This window comes from Symphalangus syndactylus, chromosome 6 (genome assembly GCF_028878055.3).
Source record: "Symphalangus syndactylus isolate Jambi chromosome 6, NHGRI_mSymSyn1-v2.1_pri, whole genome shotgun sequence".
In the NCBI taxonomy this organism is placed as follows: Eukaryota; Metazoa; Chordata; class Mammalia; order Primates; family Hylobatidae; genus Symphalangus; species Symphalangus syndactylus.
Window position 1 is genome coordinate 144,596,811 of NC_072428.2, and position 26,201 is coordinate 144,623,011.

The 26,201-nt window shown below is 43.1% G+C and overlaps 1 protein-coding gene across 1 annotated transcript; it reads left to right on the top strand.

Moving 5' to 3' along the window:
* Positions 1 to 6,672: 6,672 nt before the first annotated feature.
* On the top strand, positions 6,673 to 23,671 carry HTR5A (5-hydroxytryptamine receptor 5A). The gene is made up of 2 exons (XM_055269744.1): positions 6,673 to 7,990; positions 20,452 to 23,671. The coding sequence occupies exons 1-2, from the start codon at positions 7,250 to 7,252 to the stop codon at positions 20,782 to 20,784; spliced, it is 1,074 nt and encodes a 357-aa protein (XP_055125719.1). The 5' UTR covers positions 6,673 to 7,249; the 3' UTR covers positions 20,785 to 23,671.
* The last annotated feature ends 2,530 nt before the right edge of the window (positions 23,672 to 26,201 follow it).

The following is a 26,201-nucleotide window of genomic DNA, read 5'->3' on the forward strand; positions in this document are numbered from 1 at the left end:
GGGAAGGAAGAATCAACGCAGAGGGAGGGACCTGGACAAAATACCATAGTGTCCACTGCAGTCCACTCCTTATACCCCCAAGCCCACTTGCTTCTCACAGTGAGTTCTTTCCATCCAGGGTTCTGGTTGGTGGGATAAGGCATGACCCTCACTGTTGCAGCTGGTCTCAAGTCTGTGACAGATACTCATCATCTCCCTTCTCCACTACCTGCCTGTGTTTTCCTGCACCTGTGCTAGCATCTCTGTTGACCTTGATGTCAGAATCATCCATGAGGTAAGGCCCTCATCCCTGAGGGATCTGACCCACTGGTTACCAAGATCTTTTCACGCCATGACTGCCACATCTATGTATTTATATTCTGAAGAATGATAGGTCCACACTAATCACCTTGCTGCCAAACACATCTGACACGGTTTGGCTGTGTCTCTACCCAAATCTCATCTTGAATTGTAGCTCCCATAATCCCCACATGTTGTGGGAGGGACCCAGTGGGAAGTGATTGGATCATGGGGGAGGTTTCTCCCATGCTGTTCTTGTGACAGTGAGTGAGTCTCGCAAGATTTGATGGTTTTATAAGCATCTGGCATTTTCCCTGCTGGCACTTCTCTCTCCTGCCGCCTTGTGATGAAGGTTGTGTCTGCTATCCCTTCTGCCATGATTATGCATTTCCTGAGGCCTCTCCAGGCATGTGGAACTGTGAATCAATTAAACCTATTTTCTTTATAAATTACCCAGTCTTGGGTATTTCTTCATAGCAGCGTGAGAATGGACTAGTGCAGCATCCTTCTCTGCTCCCTCCGTAGCTGCACCCTGCCACCTCCTCATGATCAGTTACCCCTGTCACGTTGGTGACTCTTGTCCTCGCCTGCTAGTCTCTCGGCATGAGCAGCCCAAAGTGAAGAAGTTACATTGAACTATTGCTATGGCAGCTGATGGGAGCTCTGTCTCTCTAGGAACCAGAACCTCTAGACCCACAGAGCCTAAAGTTGCATGGACAAGAAGGACAACGTTGCAAGGTGGTCACTGATTGTGACAGGAAGCATGACGATGTGCTTCTATTTCATGATTTCCAGGCCTGTCTGTATAGTCTACCTTAAGGACAGCCCCATAAAATGACATTGATTTATGGTATCACTATCTGTAGAGGGATGGTGTTGCAGAGTAGAGTCTCCTAGTAGTATCTCCCTAGCACATTTGAGAGGCCATCCCCCCTCTCCATCAGGCTGGCAGTTTCTGGGTAAAATAGTGTATTAATTTTCTAGGGTGGCTGTTAACAATGTGCCACAAACTGTGGGGCTTAAAACAACAGAAATCAATTTTCCCACAGTGTGGAGGCTACAAATCTGAAATCAAGGTGTCAGCAGATAGGGCTATGCTCCCTGAGGGCTCCAGGGAAGAGTCCTTCCTTGCCTCTCTGGTTCCTGGTGTTGCTGGCAATCCTCAGTGTTCCTTGGCGTGTGGCAGCATCAGTCGGCTCTGTCTTCACGTGGCCTTTTCTCTCTGTGTCTGTGTCTTCACACCTCCCTCTCTTATGAGGTCACTGTCATTGAATTTAGGGCCCACATTAATCCAGTGCAATTATAACTTGATTACATTAGCCAAGACCCTATTTCCAAAGAAGGCCACATTCACGGATACCAGGGGTGAGGACTTCAACACTTCTTTTTTCTCAGTCGGGGAGAAGTGCAGCTCAACTTGCAACAAGTGGTCTGTGATGGGACCTGAGGCCATGTGCTCATTGCTGTAAAGTGGGGCCATTGGTTCACAAGGATGCTAAACGCAATCCTGTATCAGAGGATGGAAACTGTATTACAAAGGTCCTCGGAGAGTGATCTGGCTGAGACCCTGCAGGCAGGAGAGGCAGATCCATCCCTGCCGATGAATAGCCGCCCTTCAAGGTGGCTGGTGATCTCCTTCCAGTGTTCTATGCTGCAGTGTATGCTCTCTGGAGGATGTTAAAAGTGATAAAAATATATCTACACTTTGTCCTTATTCCCTGTGGTTCATCTACAAGCCTCTTTCACAGACCTCCTTCCTTCCAGTCATTCACCTTCCAGACCTTTAGCCACTGAGATGACACACTCATGAGTCTGTATCATCTTCCTTCAGGCTGCTCCCCTTTCCACACAAAATGGAAGATCACATGCAGCACCTAGAGCTCTGCCCCTTGGAAGTGTCTCCTCTGACTGCTGTCTCCCAAGGCCACCCAGAGTAGACATGAGACAGCAGCAGGCTTCTTTCTGACTTGCACCAACACAGCAGGCTGACCCACCTGTGAATCCCCCTTGGCCCTGCTGGTGCCCCATCAGCTGGACATGTGGCCAGGGCTTTGAGCTGAGGGGTAGGTACTTGTACAGTGATGACAGACAGCAGGGTGGCCTGGGCCACCTCTTGTGGAGCTGGCTTGCACCCTCCAGCTCTGCTCTGCACCACTTCTGTTTTATGCTGTTTTGCTGCTGAGCCCACCTAATCTTGTAGGTGGGTCTGTAAAATTCCACATCTTGATGGTTATATTTTGTTCTAGTGTCACTTAATGTCTCATGCTCAGATGCTCTATTTCTGCCAGAGCCCTGGCTCACACAAACTGTTTTTCCAACAGTGTAATGTTTCCTGTTGTAGATGGAGTGACTTTCCTCCAGAACCCTCAGGGTCTATACTGTGACTCTTTTGCTGGTGTTTATCATAAAATCCTCATGGAGTTTTTTCCCATTACACGTACTCCTAGTAACATAAGCTTTGCAAATCATAAAGTCCAAGCAGTAGGGCTGCTTTCACTGCAGCCAGGACTTCTGCTAGAGCCATTTCCTGCTCTTAGCCCCAACCGAAACTGGCAGCCTTTCCACGTCACCAGGATGTGAATCAGAGCAGCTGCCTCTGGCATTCAAAGTGCTAACCAAGTATTAGGTTTCCTTTCCAGTAGGGGGAGGTACCAGATGCAATATGTATATTTTTATAATGAAAGGAATACCCTGACACACTCCGGGCCACTGAAGCCCTAACATCATCAGTGACGTTGTGGGCGTCTGATTCTTCAAAGACAAAATTATTTCTCACATTTTGGAGCACACGTATTTTACCGAGGACTCTAACAAACTTGAGACTTCTTTTCTGGCTTGTCTTGTCTTATTGACATCCTACATCAACACGGTGGATCAGTGTGATGTTCTGATGACAGCAATTTTCAAACACTGTAGTCTCAGGACCCCTTCATATTCTTTAAAATTGAGTACCCCAAAGAGCTTTTGCTTACATGTGTTATATATGTTAGTATTTACTGGAAAATAAACTAGAGACATTTTCAACATATTTGTGTATTTGTTTATTAAAAATAAAATAATAAACCATTACATGTTTATATAAATGATACCTCATTATGAAAAATATTTTTCATAAAATATTTCTGAATAGCATTAACATTTTTGCAAATCTCTTCAAGACAGCTAGAACATCATGTATTTCTACATTCTATCTGTTGGGATATGTTATTTTAGTTTAAGATTGTGAAGAACATCCACTTTCATACAGATATACAGCAGAAAATAGAGTATTTTAATACTCTTTTCAGATAATTATGGATATTTTTTCTGTGATGCTGTATTAAAATCCAATCAGTGGTAGCACCTTAAAGGCTTGTTGTGATGTGGAATCTGAAATTGTATCATGCATGTTTATTATGCTGTTACATTAAAATTCATTGGTCTTGGCCAGGTGTGGTGGCTTAGGCTTGTAATTCCAACAATTTGTGAGGCTGATGAGGGTGGATCAATTGAGGTCAGGAGTTCGAGACCAGCCTGGCCAACATGGTAAAATCCCCATCTCTACTACAAATGCAAAAAAATTAGCTGGGAATCGCTTGAACCCGGAAGATGGAAGTTGCAGTGAGCCAAGATTGTGCCACTGCACTCCAGCCTGGATGACAGAGAGAGACTCTGTCTCAAAAAACAGAAGCAAAAACAACAACAAAAAAATCATCTCCTACTTGAATGAAATAGATTCATACCTTCCCATTATAGAAAAATCTAAAGTGTTTTTCTATATGCCAATGACACGACTTGATTACAAACCATAAGTAACCTCAATAGACAACTGAGTCTGCAATCGAATGATTGCTAGATGGCTGCAAACTACATTTTGGAAAGGTTTCAGTAGATGTCCCATGATTTGTTTATATGTCTATAATTCCCTCTTCTCCAGTATAGCACCTCGTTCAGTTATGTGGTTGTATCTTTTGCTAGTATCTTTTGTCAGATGGTATATTAGCTTGCTAGGGCTACCATAACAAAATACCACAGATTGAGTGGCTCATACTAGAAATTTATTTGTTCCTAGTTCTGGCAGCTGGAAATCCAATCTTGATATCTTCTAATCTTCCAATCCTGGTATCTTCTAATGTCTCTCTCCTTGGCTTGCAGATGGCCACCTTCTCGCTTTATTCTCACGTGGTCTATCCTATGCACACACATCCTTGGTGTCTCTTTGCATGTCTAAATTTCCTCTTTTCATAAGGATGTCAGTCAGATTGAATGAGGCCCTATCCTATGGCCTCATTTTAACTTAATCATCCCTTTAAAGATCTTATTTCTAAATATAGTCACACTATAAGGTTCTAGGGGTCAGGACTTCCATATATAAATCTGGCAGGGGGTAAGGGAGGGGGAAGGAGAGACACAATTTAACCCATAACAGGTGACAACCCAGGAAGGTATATTGCCCAATACTGCCATTTCAGAGGTACCATATGGCAGATGGGAGTTTTATACCTTTTCAGATTCTTTTCCTTTTCAGTGTTTTTCAAGATAAAATTGGGGCTGTGCTTTAAGATGAAGCTGAAATATTATGATTTTTTATTTGTGTATTTTTAAGAGGTAAGCCAGACCTTCTGAACAGGGTTTGTCCCTTCTGGAAATGCTCCATTGGATCTCTTCTTTGTGGGAATATTCTACTCAGTCCCTAAATTTATGACACTCTGTTTTTCACAAATTATCCGCAGTCATCCTTGGCTTTGTCCCTGTTAACTATTCTGCTGCTCACTTAGCTATCAATACAGACAGCTGTGGCCTGGGGAATCAGTAGGGAATATAATCACAAGCCCACAATGCCTTTCGAGATTCGTACGGAGAGATCCATTGAGGCCTGCCTGTGGGCAACACAGCTCATCCATTCTTCCAGGCAATGGGCCCTGAGACTAGATGCAGAACTTTTCCCAAAGAAGAGGATTCACAGTTTACATCTCATTCCCATTAGTTCCATGACGTCAAGAAGGTGATGTGCCTTAAACAAGCACAAGCTTGCTTCTTGACTGGGGCCATGCACAGTTGCTGTTCATGCACACAGTCACCATCAGCTGTTTTTAAGTGGTGTTTGAAACAGCCCTGTGAATAATCCTGAATTTAATGATGTTGTCCCACCCTCTAGGTTCCAGTGGAGGACTTTCTCTTTTCTCAGTGCACTCTCCTGATACTTGTTTTACTCTGCAAGAAACAAAATCTTATATCAAAACATGTTGCTAATCTTTAAATAGCTAAAAAGTTTCTGACTACATTTACTTGTAAATGCACAGGATTTCACGACACTCATTTTATATACTTAAAAACAAAGCTTATTAACACCTTACTTTTTTCTGCCATTTCTGTCACATCATTTTTAAAATGTCAACTTTTTATATTGCCATATCCTGTGCCTCTTTATGAGGTGCTTTAAATCGTAATTTCTGGTTAGAAGCTTCTGATATTTTCTCAGTTTCTGTGGATGTGTTTGTCGTTGTTTTGTGTGCATGTGGGAGGGGAGAGTTAAATTACCTCTTTCTTTTGAGTGAGACAGAGCTCTTATAATAACTTGTATCCCAATTTTTCCTTCTCAGGAAGCAAATTTAGTAGGGACCACTGGAGACTACCCATCTGCCTCATGACTCTGAGGAGATAAAGCACTCTTCAGTCATTCCTGTTGGAGCCAGGTGAAGCATTCTAGCTCCAACACCTCAACCATCTCTAGGAACAGCAGCAACTGCTATCTCGCCTCTCCTCCTTTAAGGAAAACAACCCTTAAGGGAAGCAACTGAGAGCTGGGTAAGAAGAAAGCAATCATGTGCTGAAATCTTCCAGGGAACAAAAGTTAGTAAAACTATCTTAGACCCCTAATTTTAATACTCTTTTCAGATAATTATGGATATTTTTTCTGTGATGCTATATTAAAACCCAATGAGTGGTAGCACCTTAAAGGTTTGTTGTGATGTGGAATCTGAAATTGTATCATGCATCTTCCTACTCCTGTAGGAAGAGCAAATACTTATGGAAAGCTGAGAAAGCAGTGTCTAGGGCCTCCAGACCACCCCTACAGGGACCTGTGTGGGTGGCTAGGGGAACGTTTTGAGGAAAGTTCATTGGTCAACTTGTTCTACGTGGCGAACCCATTTCAGGCAAGAGAGGCAGCACCGTGGACAGCGCCAACCCTCCTGCTCCCGGGCGGGGCGGGGCGAGGTGGCACAGCGCGGACAGCACCACACGTGGTGGGGCGCACTGGGAGCCGCCAAGCGAGGGGAGCGCAGCAGCACCGCGGACAGCCCCAAAGCCGCGCGCTCCGAGCTAGGAGGCGGGGAGAGACGGCCTTATCAGCTGATGGCTTACGTAGGGCTAGATCTCCACTTGGATAAGGCAGGTCTCGGTGGGTGCGCCAGCATTCGCTCTCCGGAGCCGTAGCCTCAGAAGGGGTGGCGGGGGCAACAGGGACAGAAGGCAGGTCCCAGAAAGCAGGTCCCCCCAAAACTGGCTTCCCTAGCACGGAGTTAAGGCTGCAGCCGGCTGCCTAGAGAGAAGGGTGGGCAGGGAGGCAACGCGGTGAGAGCGACTGCTCTGACGCACCAGCCCCTCTCCTGCACCCACACGCTGCTGGCCACCCAGCTTCTCCCCGATCTGGGAGATGCTTGGCTCTGGGCGGCCAAACAGCCTTTTCCACCAACGCGAGGAGCCCTGGGCTCCTGACAGCTTAGGTGGGCCCTGGCTGCGACACGCAGCCCCTCGCCTCTGCTTCCTTAGCCTCTGAGGGCTTCAGACCTGCCGCGCTTGCAGCCACACCATCTCCAACGGATGCTCACTAGCAGGAGATTGGGGCCAAATTCACAGGCACTTTCCAGAAACTCCACCACTGGCCAGAGGTTGCAAACATCCGGATTGGCTCTGGGCACAGTGGCCACCTTAAGTCCTCCTGAACACCCCTTCTGCAAGTACCCCAGGCCGGTCTCCTGACCCGGAGATGGATTTACCTGTGAACCTAACCTCCTTTTCCCTCTCCACCCCCTCCCCTTTGGAGACCAACCACAGCCTTGGCAAAGACGATCTGCGCCCCAGCTCGCCCCTGCTGTCGGTCTTTGGAGTGCTTATTCTCACCTTGCTGGGCTTTCTGGTGGCGGCGACGTTCGCCTGGAACCTGCTGGTGCTGGCGACCATCCTCCGTGTACGCACCTTCCACCGCGTGCCCCACAACCTGGTGGCATCCATGGCCATCTCGGACGTCCTGGTGGCCGCGCTGGTCATGCCGCTGAGCCTGGTGCATGAGCTGTCCGGGCGCCGCTGGCAGCTGGGTCGGAGGCTGTGCCAGCTGTGGATCGCGTGTGACGTGCTCTGCTGCACGGCCAGCATCTGGAACGTGACGGCCATAGCCCTGGACCGCTACTGGTCCATCACACGCCACATGGAATACACGCTCCGCACCCGCAAGTGCGTCTCCAACGTCATGATCGCGCTCACCTGGGCGCTCTCCGCTGTCATCTCTCTGGCCCCGCTGCTTTTTGGCTGGGGAGAGACGTACTCTGAGGGCAGCGAGGAGTGCCAGGTAAGCCGCGAGCCTTCCTACGCCGTGTTCTCCACCGTAGGCGCCTTCTACCTGCCGCTCTGTGTGGTGCTCTTCGTGTACTGGAAGATCTACAAGGCTGCCAAGTTCCGCGTGGGCTCCAGGAAGACCAATAGCGTCTCACCCATATCCGAAGCTGTGGAGGTGGGTATCTCAGCAATCCTTAAAAATACTCGACTTGCATCCGTACAGGCTATATCCCCAGGCCACTGCCCCACCCCCCCATTTGTAGAAAATGGAATTTTTGTGTTTGGGAGTCGGGGGAGTAAACAGGGAGAGTGGAAGAAAGCATCAGAGATGTACTTTGCTCTGACATGTTCCCTCTCACAGAGCTAATCATATCATTTTCCTTCTCTAATGGGTTATTTGTTAAATATACAGAACACGAGGAGTTCGGACTGCATCATTCTACAGGGTTCCCTTGGGCCCCCAAATTCTATGGATCTATAACACCCGTTAGAACATCTGAATAAGCTGGCATCTTGGTACACTGATTCAGTACACTGGAAAAAACTAGCAGCTTCCCTCACTTAGAATGGGGGTGTTCCAGGAGGAGGGGAGGCAGGGATGGGGGCATGATTTGATAAGAAGACTGCCATGAGTCAGGCGATGCAGGTTAGCATTTAATCCTAGTCTATTCTTTTTCTTTGCAAATTACAGCAGCCGGTTTATTAAAAATATGGTATCACCTAGGTTACTGTCATTCTGTGGCATCCTCCCCTCCTGACGTATGACTGAAGATGTTGCCTGCACTAGTCCCAGAGCCTGCATTTGTTATCTGCTTCCACTGCCTTGGGGTGTTACTTTATGGGTCTATCCCCCACAGCCCTATTAGGTTGTAGGTGTGACTGAGGACCACTTGTCTGCCTTCCTGAACATGAGTAAAGCTGCAGAAGAAAATTAAAAATCCAGGATAGAGAATTCCCCAGCTCTCTATGAGAGGTATTTACTGCATGACAACCACTATAGCAACAGCGAGGGAGCTTTTCGCATCTTCTCCCACTCCTGTTTTTTTGTTAACTCTTAATAATCTGACCCTGTGACTCATGATTCTGCAGACTGCTCCCCCTTCATTACCAAGGAAGATTCCTTGAATCTAATTCACACATTTAGTTTAGACCAGAAGTCTACACAGTCCCCATTTTCTGTTGTTGGCTCTGAAACAAGAAAGTAATTTAAGTAAGCATATGAAGTGCATACTATGGGCTTGGTGCAAGAGGTAAGCGAATGATAGAGATGTTGTATTTGCCCATGAAGAGTCTGGTCTAGGGAGGGAAATAGACATCCACTCTGAGCTCTGTATGTGCTTTCTAGAGTCAGTAGCTAATTCTAACCATCCCCAGTCAGTCAAACTTAGAGGGACCAGAGGTGTAGTTAGGGAAAAAGGGGAGAGGGCATCATTCTAGAGGAAAGAAGAAAACAGGGGGTCAGAGGCTACCTGTTCTTTTACCTATATCAGCACTTCTCAGCGAAGGGTAATATTGCCCTCCAGGAAACATTTGTGCTGTCTGGAGACATTTTGGATGATTAAGAATTGAGGGCTGGGCGTGGTGGCTCATGCCTGTAATCCCAGCACTTTGGGAGGCCGAGGCGGGTGGATCACGAGGTCAGGAGATCGAGACCATCCTGGCTAACACGGTGAAACCCCGTCTCTACTAAAAATATAAAAAATTAACCGGGCGTGGTGGCAGGAGCCTGTAGTCCCAGCTACTCGGGAGGCTGAGGCAGGAGAACGGCGTGAACCCGGGAGGTGGAGCTGACAGTGAGCCGAGATTGCGCCACTGCACTCCAGCCTGGGCGACAGAGTGAGACTGTGTCTCAAAAAAAAAAAAAAAAAAAAAAAGAATTGAGGATGTGTTGTTAATGGCATGTAGTATAGAGAGGTCAGGAATGCTGCTAAATATTGTACAATGCACAGGACAGCCCCTCAACAGAGAATTGTTCAGACCAAAATGTCAATCGTACTGAATTTGGGAAACTCTGATCTATTCGATTTCTAAGCTGAACAAAGAATGCTGATGGGTAAGAACACTGAAGCTTCCATCAAACTACCTGAAGTGATGTTCCATGTGTATGAGCGTCCACTCAAATTCCAGGCCAGGAACAAGAAGACTGGTCACCTCCAAGGCCCCTCCTTTTATGAATCCTCCTCTCCCCTGATGTTTATTCAGGCAAATATGATTTACAGTCAACCCCAAACACAGCTTTAGAAGGAGAAATTTAATTACAATTCCATCCCAAGGCTTGTTGTAAAAGGATGAAGGGCACTCTTATTTCTCTGCTTTGGTGATAGCAGAAGCAAAGCATTATAACATCTTTGTGCTTTTTATATAGATACACACACACACACACACACATATACATATGTGTGTGTGTATATATATATATGTATATATATTTACTCTCTTCTCTCTCTACCTCTCCCAGATCTTGAAAATGGGCCCCTTGGCTTAGCAAAAGGACTCTAAATAATCCAGTACTCTAAATATAATATGGGGCTGCCTCTGTCCTTATGTTATGTTGAAGGGTTAATTACAAACCAGGCCTCCTGATTGTTCTGTGATAATGGGAGTGGGCGTCAAAGTTTCTAAATTAGTTCTACCACCAGCTAGCTGTTCCCTAGGGAAACCACAACACTTCTCTCTTGTTTCTTTATCTGCTGAGTTTTATTCAAATACGTGCCATGAAATCCTAACCTAGGTCAGACATTGTGCTGGGATCTGGCAGCACAAGACAGATAAGACTTGCCCTTGTCAAAGGACGAGGAAGCCACTGCTAGAGATCTGAAATAAAATGACAAAGAAAAATGCCTTCCTTACTAGAGTGAGTGGGGGCTGTGCTGTCCAGGCGCAGTTTCCCTGAGAAAAGCAGAATGCTGACCTGAAACTGTGCTTTTGGGAGGTATGGAGCCTCAGGGATTGGTGGATTGTTGAGATGTGGGTAGATGACATCCTCTGTATGAGAAGCTGTTGCTGATTGGTTGTTCCTCCAATGGGTATTTACTGAAATGAGTCCATCTCTGGTGGCCTGACTTTCAGAACTGAAGGGCTAACACCAATAATCTACACAGGTACTATAGACATCCAGGAGGTAGAGACAGTGTGAACTATTTTACCTTCTATTATTCTAACCCTAATTACCCTCCCATCCTTATTCATTCTATATATAATTAACAAAATTAATAATCCTCTGACTCTCAAAATTTTAGGCTACCAATGATACTGAAGCTATGCATATATTTGATTCCTGTATGATCCCTGCAGCAGACCTACACCTAGAAGAGCAACCTATGCAAAAAGACTCTATACATGTAGACAAACAGCAGCAAAAGCAAAGCAAGCATCAGTAGGATACGTAGACGAATAGCATGACACCATTTGCCAAACAGTACACCTTCATGACAAGAGGTCTGAAGCCTTTTACACAGATCTAAGACAATTACCCAATGGTAGATCTCTTAATCAAAGATCTAGTTACTTGACACAAACACCTCAGCCTTATGACCTTATACAAGAACATACTTGGTTACAAATCCTAAGATAAGAAAATTTTAAAATATTTTGATTGAGATGAGTTGCCCTTGATCAGTAGACTAAGTCTAAAACTGGTTCTGGGCTAAAGAGCACTCAGTCTTTTCCTAAGTGCATGGGAACATTTTCTTCTCAGTCTGCCTGTGTTGGTCCTCATTCAGCCAAAGCTGCAGGAGAGATCTCCATGATTATCCAGATTTTCACCACTGTTGTTGGTCCTCCTTAATGATGAAGTTTCATCTGTGGAGATGTGATGTTCACATTGCACGTTGATCAACATGAGTTTATACTATTTTTTAAATCATCTGTTGAATCATCTGTCAGGACAGAGCTGTGCAGAAGCATGTAAAGTTCTGAACAACAGATGCTGAAGGACTACCAGATAAACAAGAATAATTACAAATATTGTAAGAAGAGACTGGAAAATCTCCCAAGTTCTTCTTCTTAGTTCCAGTGCCTTCTTAGTCAATTCTTTGTTGAGGAGCTGTCCTCGACCCAAGACTTCCCAGCTTTGATCGGGAAAGCAAGTCCCAAAAGTTTCTTGTGTCTCTGTTAGGTAGCTGTGTTCCTTTTCCTTCTAGCTTAAATACAGATTGTTTTGCCTCTGTCTTAATCCAGGTACAACAAGAAATGGTAGCTATAGGGTAAACTCTTCCATGACTGGCCACAAGGAAGCTGAAGTCTATTCTATTCATCATGACTATTTGGGTTAATTGTTGTGACCTGGGAGCTTAGGCTATACAATATGTTATGTCAGCTAATGTAGGCATTATTTACTATGACAACTTTAAAAAAAAAAAAAACCTCTAGTTATCTGTTTAAATGGGGTCATTATCTTCAGGAGCCTTCTCTGAGAGAGTTTTGTCCCTTTGGACTCTTCATAAGGAGGTATGGTCCATTGAGGGCATTGGCGAGCCGGATTTTGGAATGGCCTAACCTATGGCCCTATAGAGCAATGAACTTTTCTTCTCAGTTGACGTTGAGACACTTAAATTCAGCATAGGATAAAGGACCTAGGAACTATAGAAGAGAGGTGATCAATCTTAGTGAAGCTGTAGGTACGTTATCTGTAAGTACTGCATGGTCATCCGTTTGTCCCAAGGTCCTTGGTTTAATGGCAATGTCCATGCTTCTATTTCTGGAGGTCCGCTGGAGGACCTCAGTTTAGAATGATTTGGGGTAGCATCAAGTCATCAAATAATTCATGTTTGTTGTCCATTTTTAGAGTACCTGAAGGAGATGTTTCTATGGTATATTAAATAAGTGAATTATTCTGGAAGTATACTAATTATTAGTCTATATACCTTTTGTTTCATTTTTTCAACTTAATATGGACCTACTGGAAAGGTCCATAATTTAAGCATTGAACAACTTGGCTTTGGGTTAGAAATTTTATGAGAGAGACTGGACTACTTATGATATATCAAACCTGGTATTGTTATTTTTTTTTTAGCATACCATCAACAAACACTGTTTCATTGGAATTTAGTACTAGAGGATCAAAGTTCTGTCTGGAGCCAAGACACTTTAATTATAGAAATGCAGTCACGAGATTCCCCTTCATTGTCTAAGGGTTTCAGAGCTCCTGGGTGATGCATGGTACACCACGAGAAGGAGAAAGTAACCATGAACCATTATCAATCAATGAGTAGAAAAATACTGGATAGTTTCTATTAGCCATTGGGGCTTATTACATGTGGTATATAAGATTTAAAGGCCTAATACAAAATGTTCTGAAGATGTGTTGACTAGTTGAATTGATGCCTGTAATTTCTCTGAGACAAGGAGGCAAAGCCTCCAGGTTACTGAATTAAGCAGTGAGCTTAAAATAAGCAATGTTCTTTGACAGGTGTTATGCTGTCACCTTAATCAACCCAGAGCATGGCCCTGTATTTTCATATTTGCATGGAAAGGAATGTTCATGATAACCTAGGAAGAATCAGTCTTAACTCTTATGCATTCTACTTCAATTAAATTTTCTAGTTGTGGAGTCTCTTGTCCATAGAGATTCTAGAACTATCAGTATTTCTATAGTAATTTTTAAAATTACATGCAGTGTAGGCATTCTCACGTCTAGATCAGCTATAATCTCATCATGAACAAGGGCTGTAGCACATTTTATTTGGAAGCAGATCCTACCTTTTGCAGGTATGTCATAGATTAAAGAAGTATTCTTTTGATAATGATCTGAAAATATCAGTTGTATGTTGGCATACGGGATTGTTAAAGATTGTTACTACTTGAATTGTTTCATTAAGTAAAGTTGATTTTCTCTCAAGCCTTTGAAAAATTTACCATATAGCCAGAAATTTGTCAATTTGTCATTCATTATCTTGTTTCACTATCTGGTATAACCTATAACCAATAGCCTTTTTTTTTTTTTTTTTTTTTTTTTTTTGACTGAGTCTCACTCTGTTGCCTAGGCTGGAGTGCAGTGGCATGATCTCAGCTCACTGCAATCTCCACCTCCCAGGTTCAAATAATTCTCCTGCCTCTGCCTCCCAAGTAGCTGGGATTACAGGTGTGTGCCACCATGCCTGGCTATTTTTTGTATTTTTAGTAGAGACAGGGGTTTCACCATGTTGGCCGGGCTGGTCTCAAACTCCTGACCTCGGGTGATCCGCCCACCTCAGCCTCCCAAAATGCTGGGATTACAGGCGTGAGCTACCGCGCCCAGCCACCAATAGCTGTACTGAATTTTTTGTTTGTTTTTAATTTTTAAAAACTTGCTACAAGTCAATTTGCTTTTTTGCTTTGCAGACAACTTTAAAGTACGTGGAATGATCTGTTGTTCTGTAGTAGTGGGGTTACTGGTAGTTATACTGACACCCACATAAACAAAAACATTATATAATTGTACATCCAGCTATAGAAAATTCTCCTTGGAAGTTTAAAAAGACAAAGAAATTGTCGAGTGACAATACCTTCCTTGGAGTGGCTTTGTTAGATAGATTGTATATAGTTGTCATTTTGCTTTTCAGCCAACATGAGCTGTTCATTCTTTCAAGGCTCCTTCTGCTAGCAATATATTAATATATATATGGATCCTTATCTGAGTTCTCAAATCTTTGAGAACAGAGGCCCTTTTGGATGCCTTATCTGGAAAGCCATATCTTGTATTGATTTATAGCATTTACTTTCTAAGGCTATCTGGAAATGTCTAGCCCCATATTTGATATTTTGCAAACTGGCAATTTCACATTTCAGTTTATTTTTTCTTATTAAATTCCCAGATTCAGGTTTAAGCCCATTTATAGAAAGACATGACAAGAGTGTACTTCAGCTGTTGGGTATACACAAATATGCTGCTTGAAGGTTTTCTGAAGTCTATTTTCTATCTTTATTCAACCTCCCGAGTAGCGGGGACTACAAGTGTGCGCCATCACGCCTGGCTAATTTTTGTATTTTTTATAGAAATAGGGTCTCACCATGTTGCCCATGATGGTTTCAAACTCCCAAGCTCAAGTCGTCCTCCTGCCTTGGCCTCCCAAAGTGCTGGGATTATAGGCGTGAGCGACCATGCCCAGATTCACTTAGTTTACTTTGAATCTTTATTCAACCTCTCCTTAAAAGAAAGCCTTCTAAAATTACTTTACATAATATATCTTCTATTTTTACATTTAAATTTTCACAACTGGGTTATATAACTCTTCTATTTTCTATGTTTCTTTTTTTTTTTACCATTTTTTCTTATCTAAGAGGATTTTAGTTAATTTAACTAATTAGTACATATCTATAGTTCAAGAAAATAAAAATTTTGTTTGATATTCTAACAAAATTATAAATTTTATAACAAAAGTTTAGAAAATTTTTCTTTCTTTTTCTTCCTTTCCTTTCTTTTCCTTCCTTCTTTTCTTTCTTTTTTTGACAGGGTCTTGCTCTGTTGCCCAGGCTAGAGTGCAGTGGCATAACCGTTAGCTCACTGCAGCCTTGAAACCCTGGGCTCATGCAGTCCTCACACCTCAGCCTCCTGAGTAGCTGGGACCACAGGGATATGCCACCACACCTGGCTAATTTTTAAAATTTTTGTGGAGATGGGATCTCTCTATTGCACAGGCTGGTCTCAAACTCTTGACCTCAAATGATTTTCCCACCTTGGCCTCTCAAAGTGCTGGGATTACAGGCATGAGCCCCCATGCCTGGCCTAGAAAATTTCTTAATTATAGCTCTTAACTTAGCTTTAGACAAAGGTTTTAATTTAAATTCTATAAATCTGATTTTTCTTCTGGTAATTTTATAATGTGATTGTGTTTTTCCTGAGAAAAGCCTGATTCATTTAGGAAGTCAGATAAAGCTGAAGAGAAAAATACAAGAAAGAGATCTGCAAAGAGGATAGGTTTGGGAAGGTTACAAAGTATTTGAAACGATTTTAGAGTAAGGATTTTATTTTAAGACCTCAAAATACCAATTAAAGAGGCTGACTTTTAGCCATTTGATGTTTGTCTCCTAATTTTTCTAGAGCTTCTCTTAAATATCTTATTACTTTTTCATTCATCAGATGTTTTACACTAAGTAAAAAAAGTTTGGCATTTGTGAAGAAAATTGCAAGAGTTAGGATCATAATGCAATTTTAAATAGGAAATAGAAATTCTTAAAAAAGAGGATTGAGATTTGGACATAAATAAGCCATGGCACATGAGGAAAAGGCAACTGTGGCTGGTCAACCGTTGTGCTTGTGAATAGTGTCTCAGGATCCTGGATGAAACAGATGGAGAAGGGGAAACATGATTGTCCACCCAACTATCATTAAGCTGGAAAACGATAGGGCAAAGTGATATATTTTCACAAGTCGACAAGTCAGGAATGCCCTCATAGAAGTTTTGTAGGGGACCCCAAGCAAAGTTTGATCAATTGCTTTTTCATAAATTGGTCACTGGCCTAATAATTGTCTTCAAATCATTAACCCTCAGGTCCAGCTTGAATTAGATTAGAAACTTATCAAGCCAATGCCTTATAGAATAGTTCTTTTCTGTATTCAACAGAAGAAGGAGTTCCAGGACAAAACAAAAACCCATGCAACAAGACTTTGCACATGTAGACAACACACAAGCAAAGCAAGAGGCCATAGGATAAGTAGATTAATGGCATGACAAGATTTGCCAAATGATACACCTTCATGGCAAGAGGTTTAAAGCTTTATACATAGATCTAAGACAAATACCCAATGGTAGATAGGTAGATCTCTCAATCAAAGATCTAGTTACATGATACAAACACCACAGCCTTGCGAACTTATCCAAGGAGATAGTTGGTCACAAATCCTAGGATAACAAAATACATTGAGAAATAAGAGCCCGGTGAAACTAGACGGAACTCAAATCCTTGTTGAGACTGATGCGCTTGGCTGCAGACACAAAGGGCAATTGAGTTTGGGGCCCAGTGAATGCACTTGTGGCCCAAGGATCCCACGGAGGGTCTTCAAAATGACTTCACTGGAACCTCCAGAACTGTCCAGGGGTGATGCCACTACTGCTCAGCGTCTGAAATAGAAAGACAAAGCTGAATCTTTGACTCAGAATAGCGAGAGGAAGCTATGCTTGTCAGCAATCTCCCAGAGCAGAGTGGAATGCCCATCATCCATGACTCGGGGCAATGTGGGGTTCAGAGAATGGAGGACAGTCAGAGTAGCAGCAGGCTGACATCAGCTGCAGAATGGAGTTTACTCAGAATGAGGCTTTCTGTTGGATGGGGTTTTCTGATGGAATGGGGTTTTCTGTTGGATGGGGTTTTCTGCTGGAATGCGGTTTTCTGTTGGATGATTAGTGCTCAGAGGTGTGTTTTTTGGGGTGAATCTGACCTTAACTGGCTGACTTTAAGAAGTGAGGGCTGACAGAGATTAATTGGTTTACAAGTGTATATTCCAAAACTGCATTGTCCTTGATTGATTGAAGAGGTTTAAACAAGAAAAATGTCTGCTTGTTATCAGTTATAGAACAATCAGACTTGTCCTAAGTTTGTGGAGGGTTTTTATTCACACCCTCGTGGAGCCTTCCTTAATATGTAAGGCCATTTTTAGCTTAAACATTTTTATTGTTCCATCGGGCTCCAGTGACCCATCTTTCATTCTGACAGTGGTGTGGTCTAACTTGCAAATCACCTGAAACCACACTTTCAATGTAGGAGTCTTTATACCTTAACTTCAATACCCATTATTGATGGTAATCCATTGATTATCTAGGACATTATTAGAGAGGCAAAGCAGAGTGGTTGGATGAAATAAAAGAACATACCAGATTTGTGATTAACCAGTAAATAATTATTTAGCATGCAATCATTTTGGAAGGATGAAAGCTCTAACACATATGTACCTGTCCCCAAAGAACTTGTTTGTTGGGGGAGATGAGGCTAAGTGTTCATTTAGAAAAAAATTTATATATGAATCTTAAATTGTGAGGTATGTACTTTATGCGCATTTCAAAGATTATTAGGAAAAATTAATTTGGCTTAGCTGTTCACTTTTTAACTCTATTTTCTCTCTTTCTATGAGTTTACTAATGACCAGGTTGAGTGTAGTAATTAATAGAGCGTTATTGTCCAGATTCAATTAAGTGCTTTATTGCAATCATTGATTAGAAGACAGCAAAGAGCTAAGGCGTCCATAAGTCTGAGAGCCATAGAGTAAGCAAACAAATCCACCATTTGAGGGCATTAGAAACCTGAAACTCCACAAATAACCAAGATCCTCCTAGCAGCTGGAGACTCTATTGTCCAAGGGGTGCCATTTTAAATCAGTGTCACTCTTTCTTCTGTCAAGTGAGTTGGCATTGAATGCAGCATGAAAGATGGCCCAGTAAAATAATCAACATTTCATAAGGTAATAGAAAAATATGCTTTTCTGAACAACTTGGAGTTCTATGACTAAACTCTAAAAAAATTCTAAATCAAGTCCTAAGTGTCACTGATATCACCAGTGTGATCATCACCAGTGTGAACAGTATCTTCAGTGTGACCAGCATCTCCAGTATAATCAGCATCCATGGTGTCTCCAGTGTGACCAGCGTCCCCAGTATGAACAGCATTTCCAGTGTGACCAGCATCCACACTGTGAACAGCATCCATGGTGTCACCAGTGTGACCAGCATCCACAGTGCGAATGGCATCCATGGTGTCACCAGTGTGACTAGCATCCACAGTGTGAACGGCATCCATGGTGTCACCAGTGTTGCCAGCATCCAAAGTGTGAATGGCATCCGTGGGGTCACCAGTGTTACCAGCATCCACAGTGTGAATGGCATCTATGGTGTCATCAGGGTGACCAGCATTCAGAGTGTGAACAGAATCTTCAGTGTGACCAGCATCTCCAGTGTGACCAGCATCCCCAGTGTGAACAGCATCTCTAGTATGATCAGAATCCATGGTGTCTCCAGTATAGCCAGCATCTCCAGTGTTACCAGCATCCTTTATGTGACCAGTGTGATCAGCCTCCACAGTGTGACCATGTCTCAAGTATGACCAGTGTTACCAGTGTCCCCATTGTCACTAACAAAAATGTGCCAAGGGGAAGGAGAATTTCCAGAGGGTTGAAGAGTCCAGCTAGAATTCTTGTTTTATTGCCGTCTTGGGACAATATGGAAAACAACTTCCCTGATATTATTATGGGTTTGAATTCTGTTAAGGAAATTGGTAGCTTTCCCTCTTTCCTTTATGCTGAAAAATCAAGCTAAATATGGTTTGGATTTCTATAAATGAATCCCCTCAAATGCATTTCCAGATATGCATTGATAAATCAGTAACCAAAGGTAACTCTGGTTTCATCTAGAGGTACAGAAAGAGGGATTTTCAGTGCTTATTTTATATGTGTTTTTAAAGGTTGCACTATTATGGACCATTGGTTTCATTATTTATTATCTTCTTTTAAATTTAATTTAGTGTACAGAATTGATGTTTTACTGTTTTGCAAATAAATGTCAGCAAGGCTATTCTACACATTTGGGAATTTATTCATCAACTAACATTGCCTTAACCATAGTGTTCCTATTTTCACCTCTTATTCCATATGATAGTAAGGCAATTCCTTTCGAGTCCACTTTATAAATGCTGCCAAGAATTAGTTAAGTGGGTTAGATTAACCTGACAATTCTTTGCCTAAAATATCATATGCTCTCTGAGAACAAGCTGTGTAAACATTTTTAAATGTGCTAGAGTCACAGTATGCTGGAAAGGGGAAGAATACTATTTAATGTCAATGCAGTCTCACCCACCAGAGAATGACTGACTCAGAAACTGTCCCACATTTTGATTGGATCGATTAATTTGCTAATTCAGTAAATTTATGATTGCTTCATATTTAGGCTGCCTCATCAGTAGACACTCATTATGTCAGTTCTCCCAAGAGCTAAAAATAGGACCAGAAGGGAGGAAGAGCTTCCTTTCCCAGGAATTCCACTCCTTGAGAGAAGGAAGTGAACTGGAGAGTCCAATTCTGTGGGAACCTGTCCTGTGGAGGCCTTGGGGGCACCCACAGGAGACTAAAAGACTAGGGTCTCAGTTTTACATAAATATAGGGGTAGAAGAAGACACAGAATAGACCCAGAGAGAGGTGACCTGGTTACTGGACCGCCTCAAACAGTAGAATACGCTATGGGGCACAGCAGTAGGAGCTTTATGCCAGAGGAAAAAGTTCTGGAAAGTTCTAACATTATAGAGGGGACTTACGTGAGCCCCGAAGGTTATAAAGATGGTAGAAAATGTGGTCCTAAGTGTACAGGATTTTGATAGGAACCTAGGACACTTTCGATGATGTGTGTACCTCTGCCACTAAGTTGTGCATGCCATGTTGCCTGCTCGTTTCTGCCACTGCCTCTGTTGAACAGACAGCAATAGGGAGTCCATCTTCATGATGTCAATTTCATCACATCTGGTCCTTTCATTTCTCAGATGTAAGCAAACACTCCAGCTCCGTTGCCTGGTTTCTATATCTGAGAGCGAGTGCCACAGGCCTTCAGGTTTCCATACCTACCCATCGAAGACTTTCCCTCGAGTGGATGTGCGGAATCCAGGCCTGTCAGTGTCTAGGCTCAGCCTAGCAGGTAGACAGAGGTGGCTCCTCATAAAGCTCCTGCTTGTCTTTTACAGGTGAAGAACTCTGCCAAACAGCCCCAGATGGTGTTCACGGTCCGCCACGCCACCGTCACCTTCCAGACAGAAGGGGACACGTGGCGGGAGCAGAAGGAGCAGCGGGCCGCCCTCATGGTGGGCATCCTCATTGGTGTGTTCGCGCTCTGTTGGATCCCCTTCTTTCTCACCGAGCTCATCAGTCCCCTCTGCTCCTGTGACATCCCTGCCATCTGGAAAAGCATCTTCCTGTGGCTTGGCTACTCCAACTCCTTCTTTAACCCCCTGATCTATACGGCTTTCAACAAGAACTACAACAGCGCCTTCAAGAACTTCTTTTCTAGGCAACACTGAGGGAGAGGACCAGGATTGAAAGAAGTTTCTTCCCATAATTCAGTGGAATTCCCAGTTCATCCATTTCCCGTCCCCACCCAACAGCCATATGGACGGGATGAACCCTCACCATTCTCCAGGGTCATCTTCAGAACTGCACTGGCCTCTTTTCCACCTCCTCAGTAGGAATATGACTCCTCACAGAGTTTTGGTGACATGATGTATCTAACTTATCTACTATCCCTTTCTCTGTGCTGACAGCCACAGTCTTTGCCCGAAAAGTGTCCTTTCCTCCCCAAATTCACTCTGGCATGGTGATCGACATTGTCTTAAAGAAGTCAAACAAGGCAAATAAGAAGGAGGAGGTAAAACAATATGGGCAGGTTGAGATTGAATAGAAAAGAATGAACAAATCATGATGTAGACATCTGGGGGTAGGAGACCATAGTTCCAGGCTTTCTGGCACAGTCCCCATTTCAAATATCCTCCTCTATGGTCCTAGTACATATACCCTAATACCGATGGGGTATGCCCCAAGAGTTGACCACAAAACACTGTCTCCAAATATATTAAAATACATAGTCCTATCCATGAGAGCAGGGAATCTTAGCTTTAAGGTTTTGTCTGTGGCAACCACACACACACACACACACACACACACATACACACACAACTATGAAAGAGGCAGATGTTCTAGCTGGCTAGTTTACTCCAAAATGCAATCCGTTGACATGAAACAGGCACTGAGGGTCAACTACTTCCTTTCATTTTGAAGCAACAGTTTATAAACAATAGAAAAGTCTACTGGTTTCACAGAATCTTTCAGATTTGCTTATTTGCTACTGGTTTCATGTGCGTGGACTATATTCAAGTGTTTCTAGGCAAAGACCTTTATCCTCAAATCATGAGATTAGAGTAAAACAACTGCTATAAGGTTGAGCATTTCATGACCAATGACTATGAAGGCACATTCACCAAACACAGGCACTTTAAGGGCATCCTTGATTAATTTGCTAATTGCTATTTTTTGTTGGTATGTGAATCTCTGCTAGGAGGCCAAGGCTAGTAGACAATGAAAAAGATAGAACAATGGTAAAATGCAGCCCCAGTCCTCTACAAATTGACAGTATAATTTGTGAGGTGAGGCAATTAAGTGATGATGCAGCATTTGGATGATCATGTAAAACCAGTGCCATTACACAAAACTTTAAAAAAAATCCTAGGCAATAAAACTGCCTGTGGTCTGCTATGTCTCTGACTCTTCAAATGCATGAATTAAAGAATGATATAATAATCTCTGAATTATTGTAATTCATATAGTATATTGTATATAATAAATTATATCAATTAAGAGTTCAAACATAGGAAATTTGTGATAATTCGTATGTGGTCTTGGCTTGAAGTTTAGTCTTGTCTTTATTGCAAAGACTAGCTTTATCAAAAGAATGTGAGCAGAAAAAGAAATGTTAGACACCTGTGAAGTCACAATTACTATGCTAAATGCCGATCTTCATGCATTCAAGCAGATTCATTGAGAAATTTAGTGATAAGAATTGAAGAATTTATTTAGAAACATCCTTAGATTTTTCTTCTGTATATATCCCTTGAAGTGCTAAACCCACAAGTATTTAAAATACAGACTGTTCACTTACTCAAGTTACTTTTCCCCATTATTACTCGAAATCAGAGAGAACAACAAATGCTATCGTATTCTAGTGTTTTAATAAGGAAAGTGCTTGAAAAACTTTATTAAGTACCCCATGGCAGAGAAGAAAAATTCAGACATGAGGGGTCTGGAGAGGTGACACTAGAATCAAAGGTAAAAGTTTAAGTCTATTCTACCTGAAAATCCATGTGAAAATATTTACTCCATAAATCGTGAGTGTCTTACTATTTAAAAAAGTTCATACTCTTCAGTAAAGTGAAGCTTGGGGAAGATGTGCCACATTTTTCTGGTGACTTCAAATACTCCCCGACTCTGCAAGGATTCTGTATACCCCAGTTGGAGAACGATGTTATTATAATATTAATTCAATCTCCAGCTGAGGGTTTTATTAATGTTTTCATAAGATGGATAAGCCTCATTATTCTTATCACTCAATATGTATTTAACACCTCTCAGGTGTCACTTAAATTATACATTATATACAACACACTCCACATATGCTATCTAGAGCAAGAAACATTCCATATAAGAGAAGGAAGAAGTGGCAATTAATGAATTATTTTGCTTCCATTTCAATAGTAAAAGTTGTTTATGCCCCGGTAAGAAATGTAGACATTGACTTTGAGTCTCTACTGTGCAAATCAAATATTTGTGAAACACTCTCATTTATGTTTGACTGCTAATATTTTATCAAGTTAGAAATTTATATGAATCATAAACAGAAGTAATTGCTCAAAATAACTAGTGCTGTTCCCGTGCCAGATTGCAACAACCACCTTTATTAGATGGTGCACCTAGAGAAGGCTGGAGGGTTTCCTGCAAACCCTCTCTGTAGGGTGACGGAGGTGATCCAATCCAAAGCCCTCCTGTCAGCTCTTGTAGAATATGTCGAACAAAACGCACAGCTCTGCTCTCCTGCCTGAAGACAATGCACAAAGGTGATATAATCCTCTCCTTCTGAGTGATCTTAGCCCTCTTGAGGTCACTATCAGTTTTATATTTTCATCGTGCAGTAGTGAAAGATAAGTGGAAGATGTCCCTGAGTCTGTATTGACATCAGAACATATTGTAGGGATTAATTCTTGATAAAAAGCGTGTTATTTGTCTGTTCTTCCCATGAGGCGCATTTTTGCTTCCATGTTCATCTGTTGGATTTGCAGTTCCCTACTCATAGCCAAAGAGGCTGTAGAGACAACACTTTGCCATGTTTCTATTAAAGAGAAAATAAAGATTGAGTCCACAGCTCGAGTGCTCAGTGAAAGTGACTGCCAAGCAGGGATTTGATTAGCATCCGGGAAAAGGGGAACGGGTGGGCTTCTCAAAGCCTCTGTCCTGTATCAGGGAAGAGATTCTCCTGCTCTGGGCTGCTCATGGGCTGGGCCCTGTTGGTTCACTGGGGCCGTCTGTGGTCTGCAGCTGTCTTCCCCGCCTTCGTGAGGCACCCCCATCAGGACGTTGGCGCCCACCGTTCTCACTGTGCCAGGGAGGGGCCAGCTTCGGGAGGATGAAGGTCCAGCCTGGCCACTGTCGGCTGATTAAACGGCTCTGTCAGGACCGCCAGCCCCAGGTAGTTCTTTTCTAGCAGTCTTGGGTGCTGTGGTCCAGCTGCACCTGGCCTTCCATCTTCCTCTTTCTCCTCCTGAAAGGGATTTGCCTTTCCATCAGGTGTAGCTTTCAAACTCATTATCCCTTCTGTCATGGCTGCCTTTGCGATAGCTTGGGTCGGCTGCTAGCTGTGTTCACTGAGGTCTGGCTCAAGGCTCCGCAAGCAGGGGGAAGGAATCAAGGAAGATGCACCACAACATGCAGCAAATTTAATCAGCTTCCCCACAACCAAGCAAATGATCGTCAACGTTTATTAAGCGCTTACTCCATATGGGGCACTGTGCTATGCCCTTCAAAGCCACCCCTATTTGGTCCTAACAATAACCCTTGGAGACGCTATGGAGATTTAACACAAAAGTCATTTGGATCTTGTAAAAATTAAATTACTCATCCAAGATGAAACAGCTAGAAAATTAGAGCCAGGATCAGAACCCTAGGACCTGGCTCCAAACTCCAGCTCTTGGTCTTCGTACTTTAACACAGAAACAGCCCCTAAAGGATTTGCAGGAGCCTGATGATGGCGGGGACTTAGCCCCTTCCTCCCCTCTGGCATCTCCACCAAGTACAGCCCACATACAGCTGTAAAAGCACCAGCTTTTGCAGGACACCTTTGGAACAGTGTCCTTTTCCTTCATACTTGGTGACTGGAGGTCAACCTCGTGTGGTGCCAGTTCCCAAACCAAATCTGCCCCAGAGATCAGGAGCAACCTAACCGTGATCTACACTGCACCAATCCCAGGTGACCTAACAAGCAGTTCCTGGCAGATGAGCGATGGCAGATGGGAAGTAGGGGAGATGACGACTCTGCCCCCTGGTGCTAATAAGGGGAGGGGCTGAGATTAATGTACAGTCACAGGACGCATAACCGTGAGGATGTGCCGAGAAATGCATCATTGGGCAATTTCGACATTATGCAACCTAGAGGGGACAGCCCGCTATATACGTAGGCTGTTCAGCGTAGCCTCGTGCTCCTAGGCTGCACACCTGTGAAGCCTGTTACTGTGCTGAATGCTGTAGGCAACTGTAACACGATGGTACTGGGTTTGTGTATCTAAACATATCTAAATGTAGAAAAGGTACAGAGAAAAATGATTGAAAATGGTGCACCTGTACCGGGTACTTGCCATGAATGGAGCTTGCTGCAGTGAAGTAGCTCCAGGTGAATCAGCGAGGGAGTGAGTGGAGAGTGAATGTGAGGACCTAGGACATTCCTGAACACTACCGTAGACTTTGTAAACGCTGTTCACTTAGGCTACACTCAACTTCTTCTTTCTTTTTTTTTCTTTTCTTTTTTTTTTTTGAGACAGATTCTCGCTCTGTTGCCCAGGCTGGAGTGCAGTGGTGTGGTGTGATCTCGGCTCACTGCTACCTCCACCTCCCAGGTTCAAGCAATTCTCCTGCCTCAGCCTCCCAAGTAGCTGGGACTACAGGCGCCTGCCACCACAGCTGGCTAATTTTTTGTATTTTTAATAGAGACGGGGTTTCGCTGTGTTAGCCAGGATGGTCTTGATCTCCTGACCTCGTGATCTGCCTGCCTCAGCCTCCCAAAGTGATGGGACTACAGGCGTGAGCCACTGCGTCCAGCCTTTTTTTTTTTAGTTCGTTTGTTTTGACACAGAGTTTTGCTCTTGTTACCCAAACTGGAGTGCAGTGGTGCAATCTCAGCTCACTGCAACTTCTGCCTCCTGGGTTCAAGTGATTCTCCTGCCTCAGCCTCCCAAATAGCTAGGATTACAGGCACTCACCATCATGCCCAGCTAATTTTTGTATTTTTAGTAGAGACGGGGTTTCACCATGTTGGCCAGGTTGGTCTTGAACTCCTGACCTCAGGTGATCCACCCATCTCAGCCTCCTAAAGTGCTGGGATTACAGGCGTGAGCCACCATGCCTGGCCTACACTAAACTTCTAAAAAATATTTTTCTTTCTTTAACAGTAAATTAACCTTAGCTTACTGTAACTTTTCTAACTTTATACCCTTTTTAATTTAAAAAACTTTTTGACTTCTTTGTGTAGCACTTAGCTTAAAACACAAACATTATACAGCTGTACAAAAATATTTTCTTTCTTTATATCCTTATTTTATAAGATTTTTCCTATTTTTTTTTTTTTTTTTACATTTTAAACTTTTTGTTAAAAGTGAAGACACGAACACACACGTTAGCCCAG

Excerpts from the sequence above, each read along its gene's own strand:
- HTR5A (XM_055269744.1), top strand. The coding sequence starts at position 7,250 with ATGGATTTACCTGTGAACCTAACCTCCTTTTCCCTCTCCACCCCCTCC. Across the intron at positions 7,991-20,451 it reads CCATATCCGAAGCTGTGGAG|GTGAAGAACTCTGCCAAACA; the intron begins GTGGGTATCTCA and ends TGTCTTTTACAG.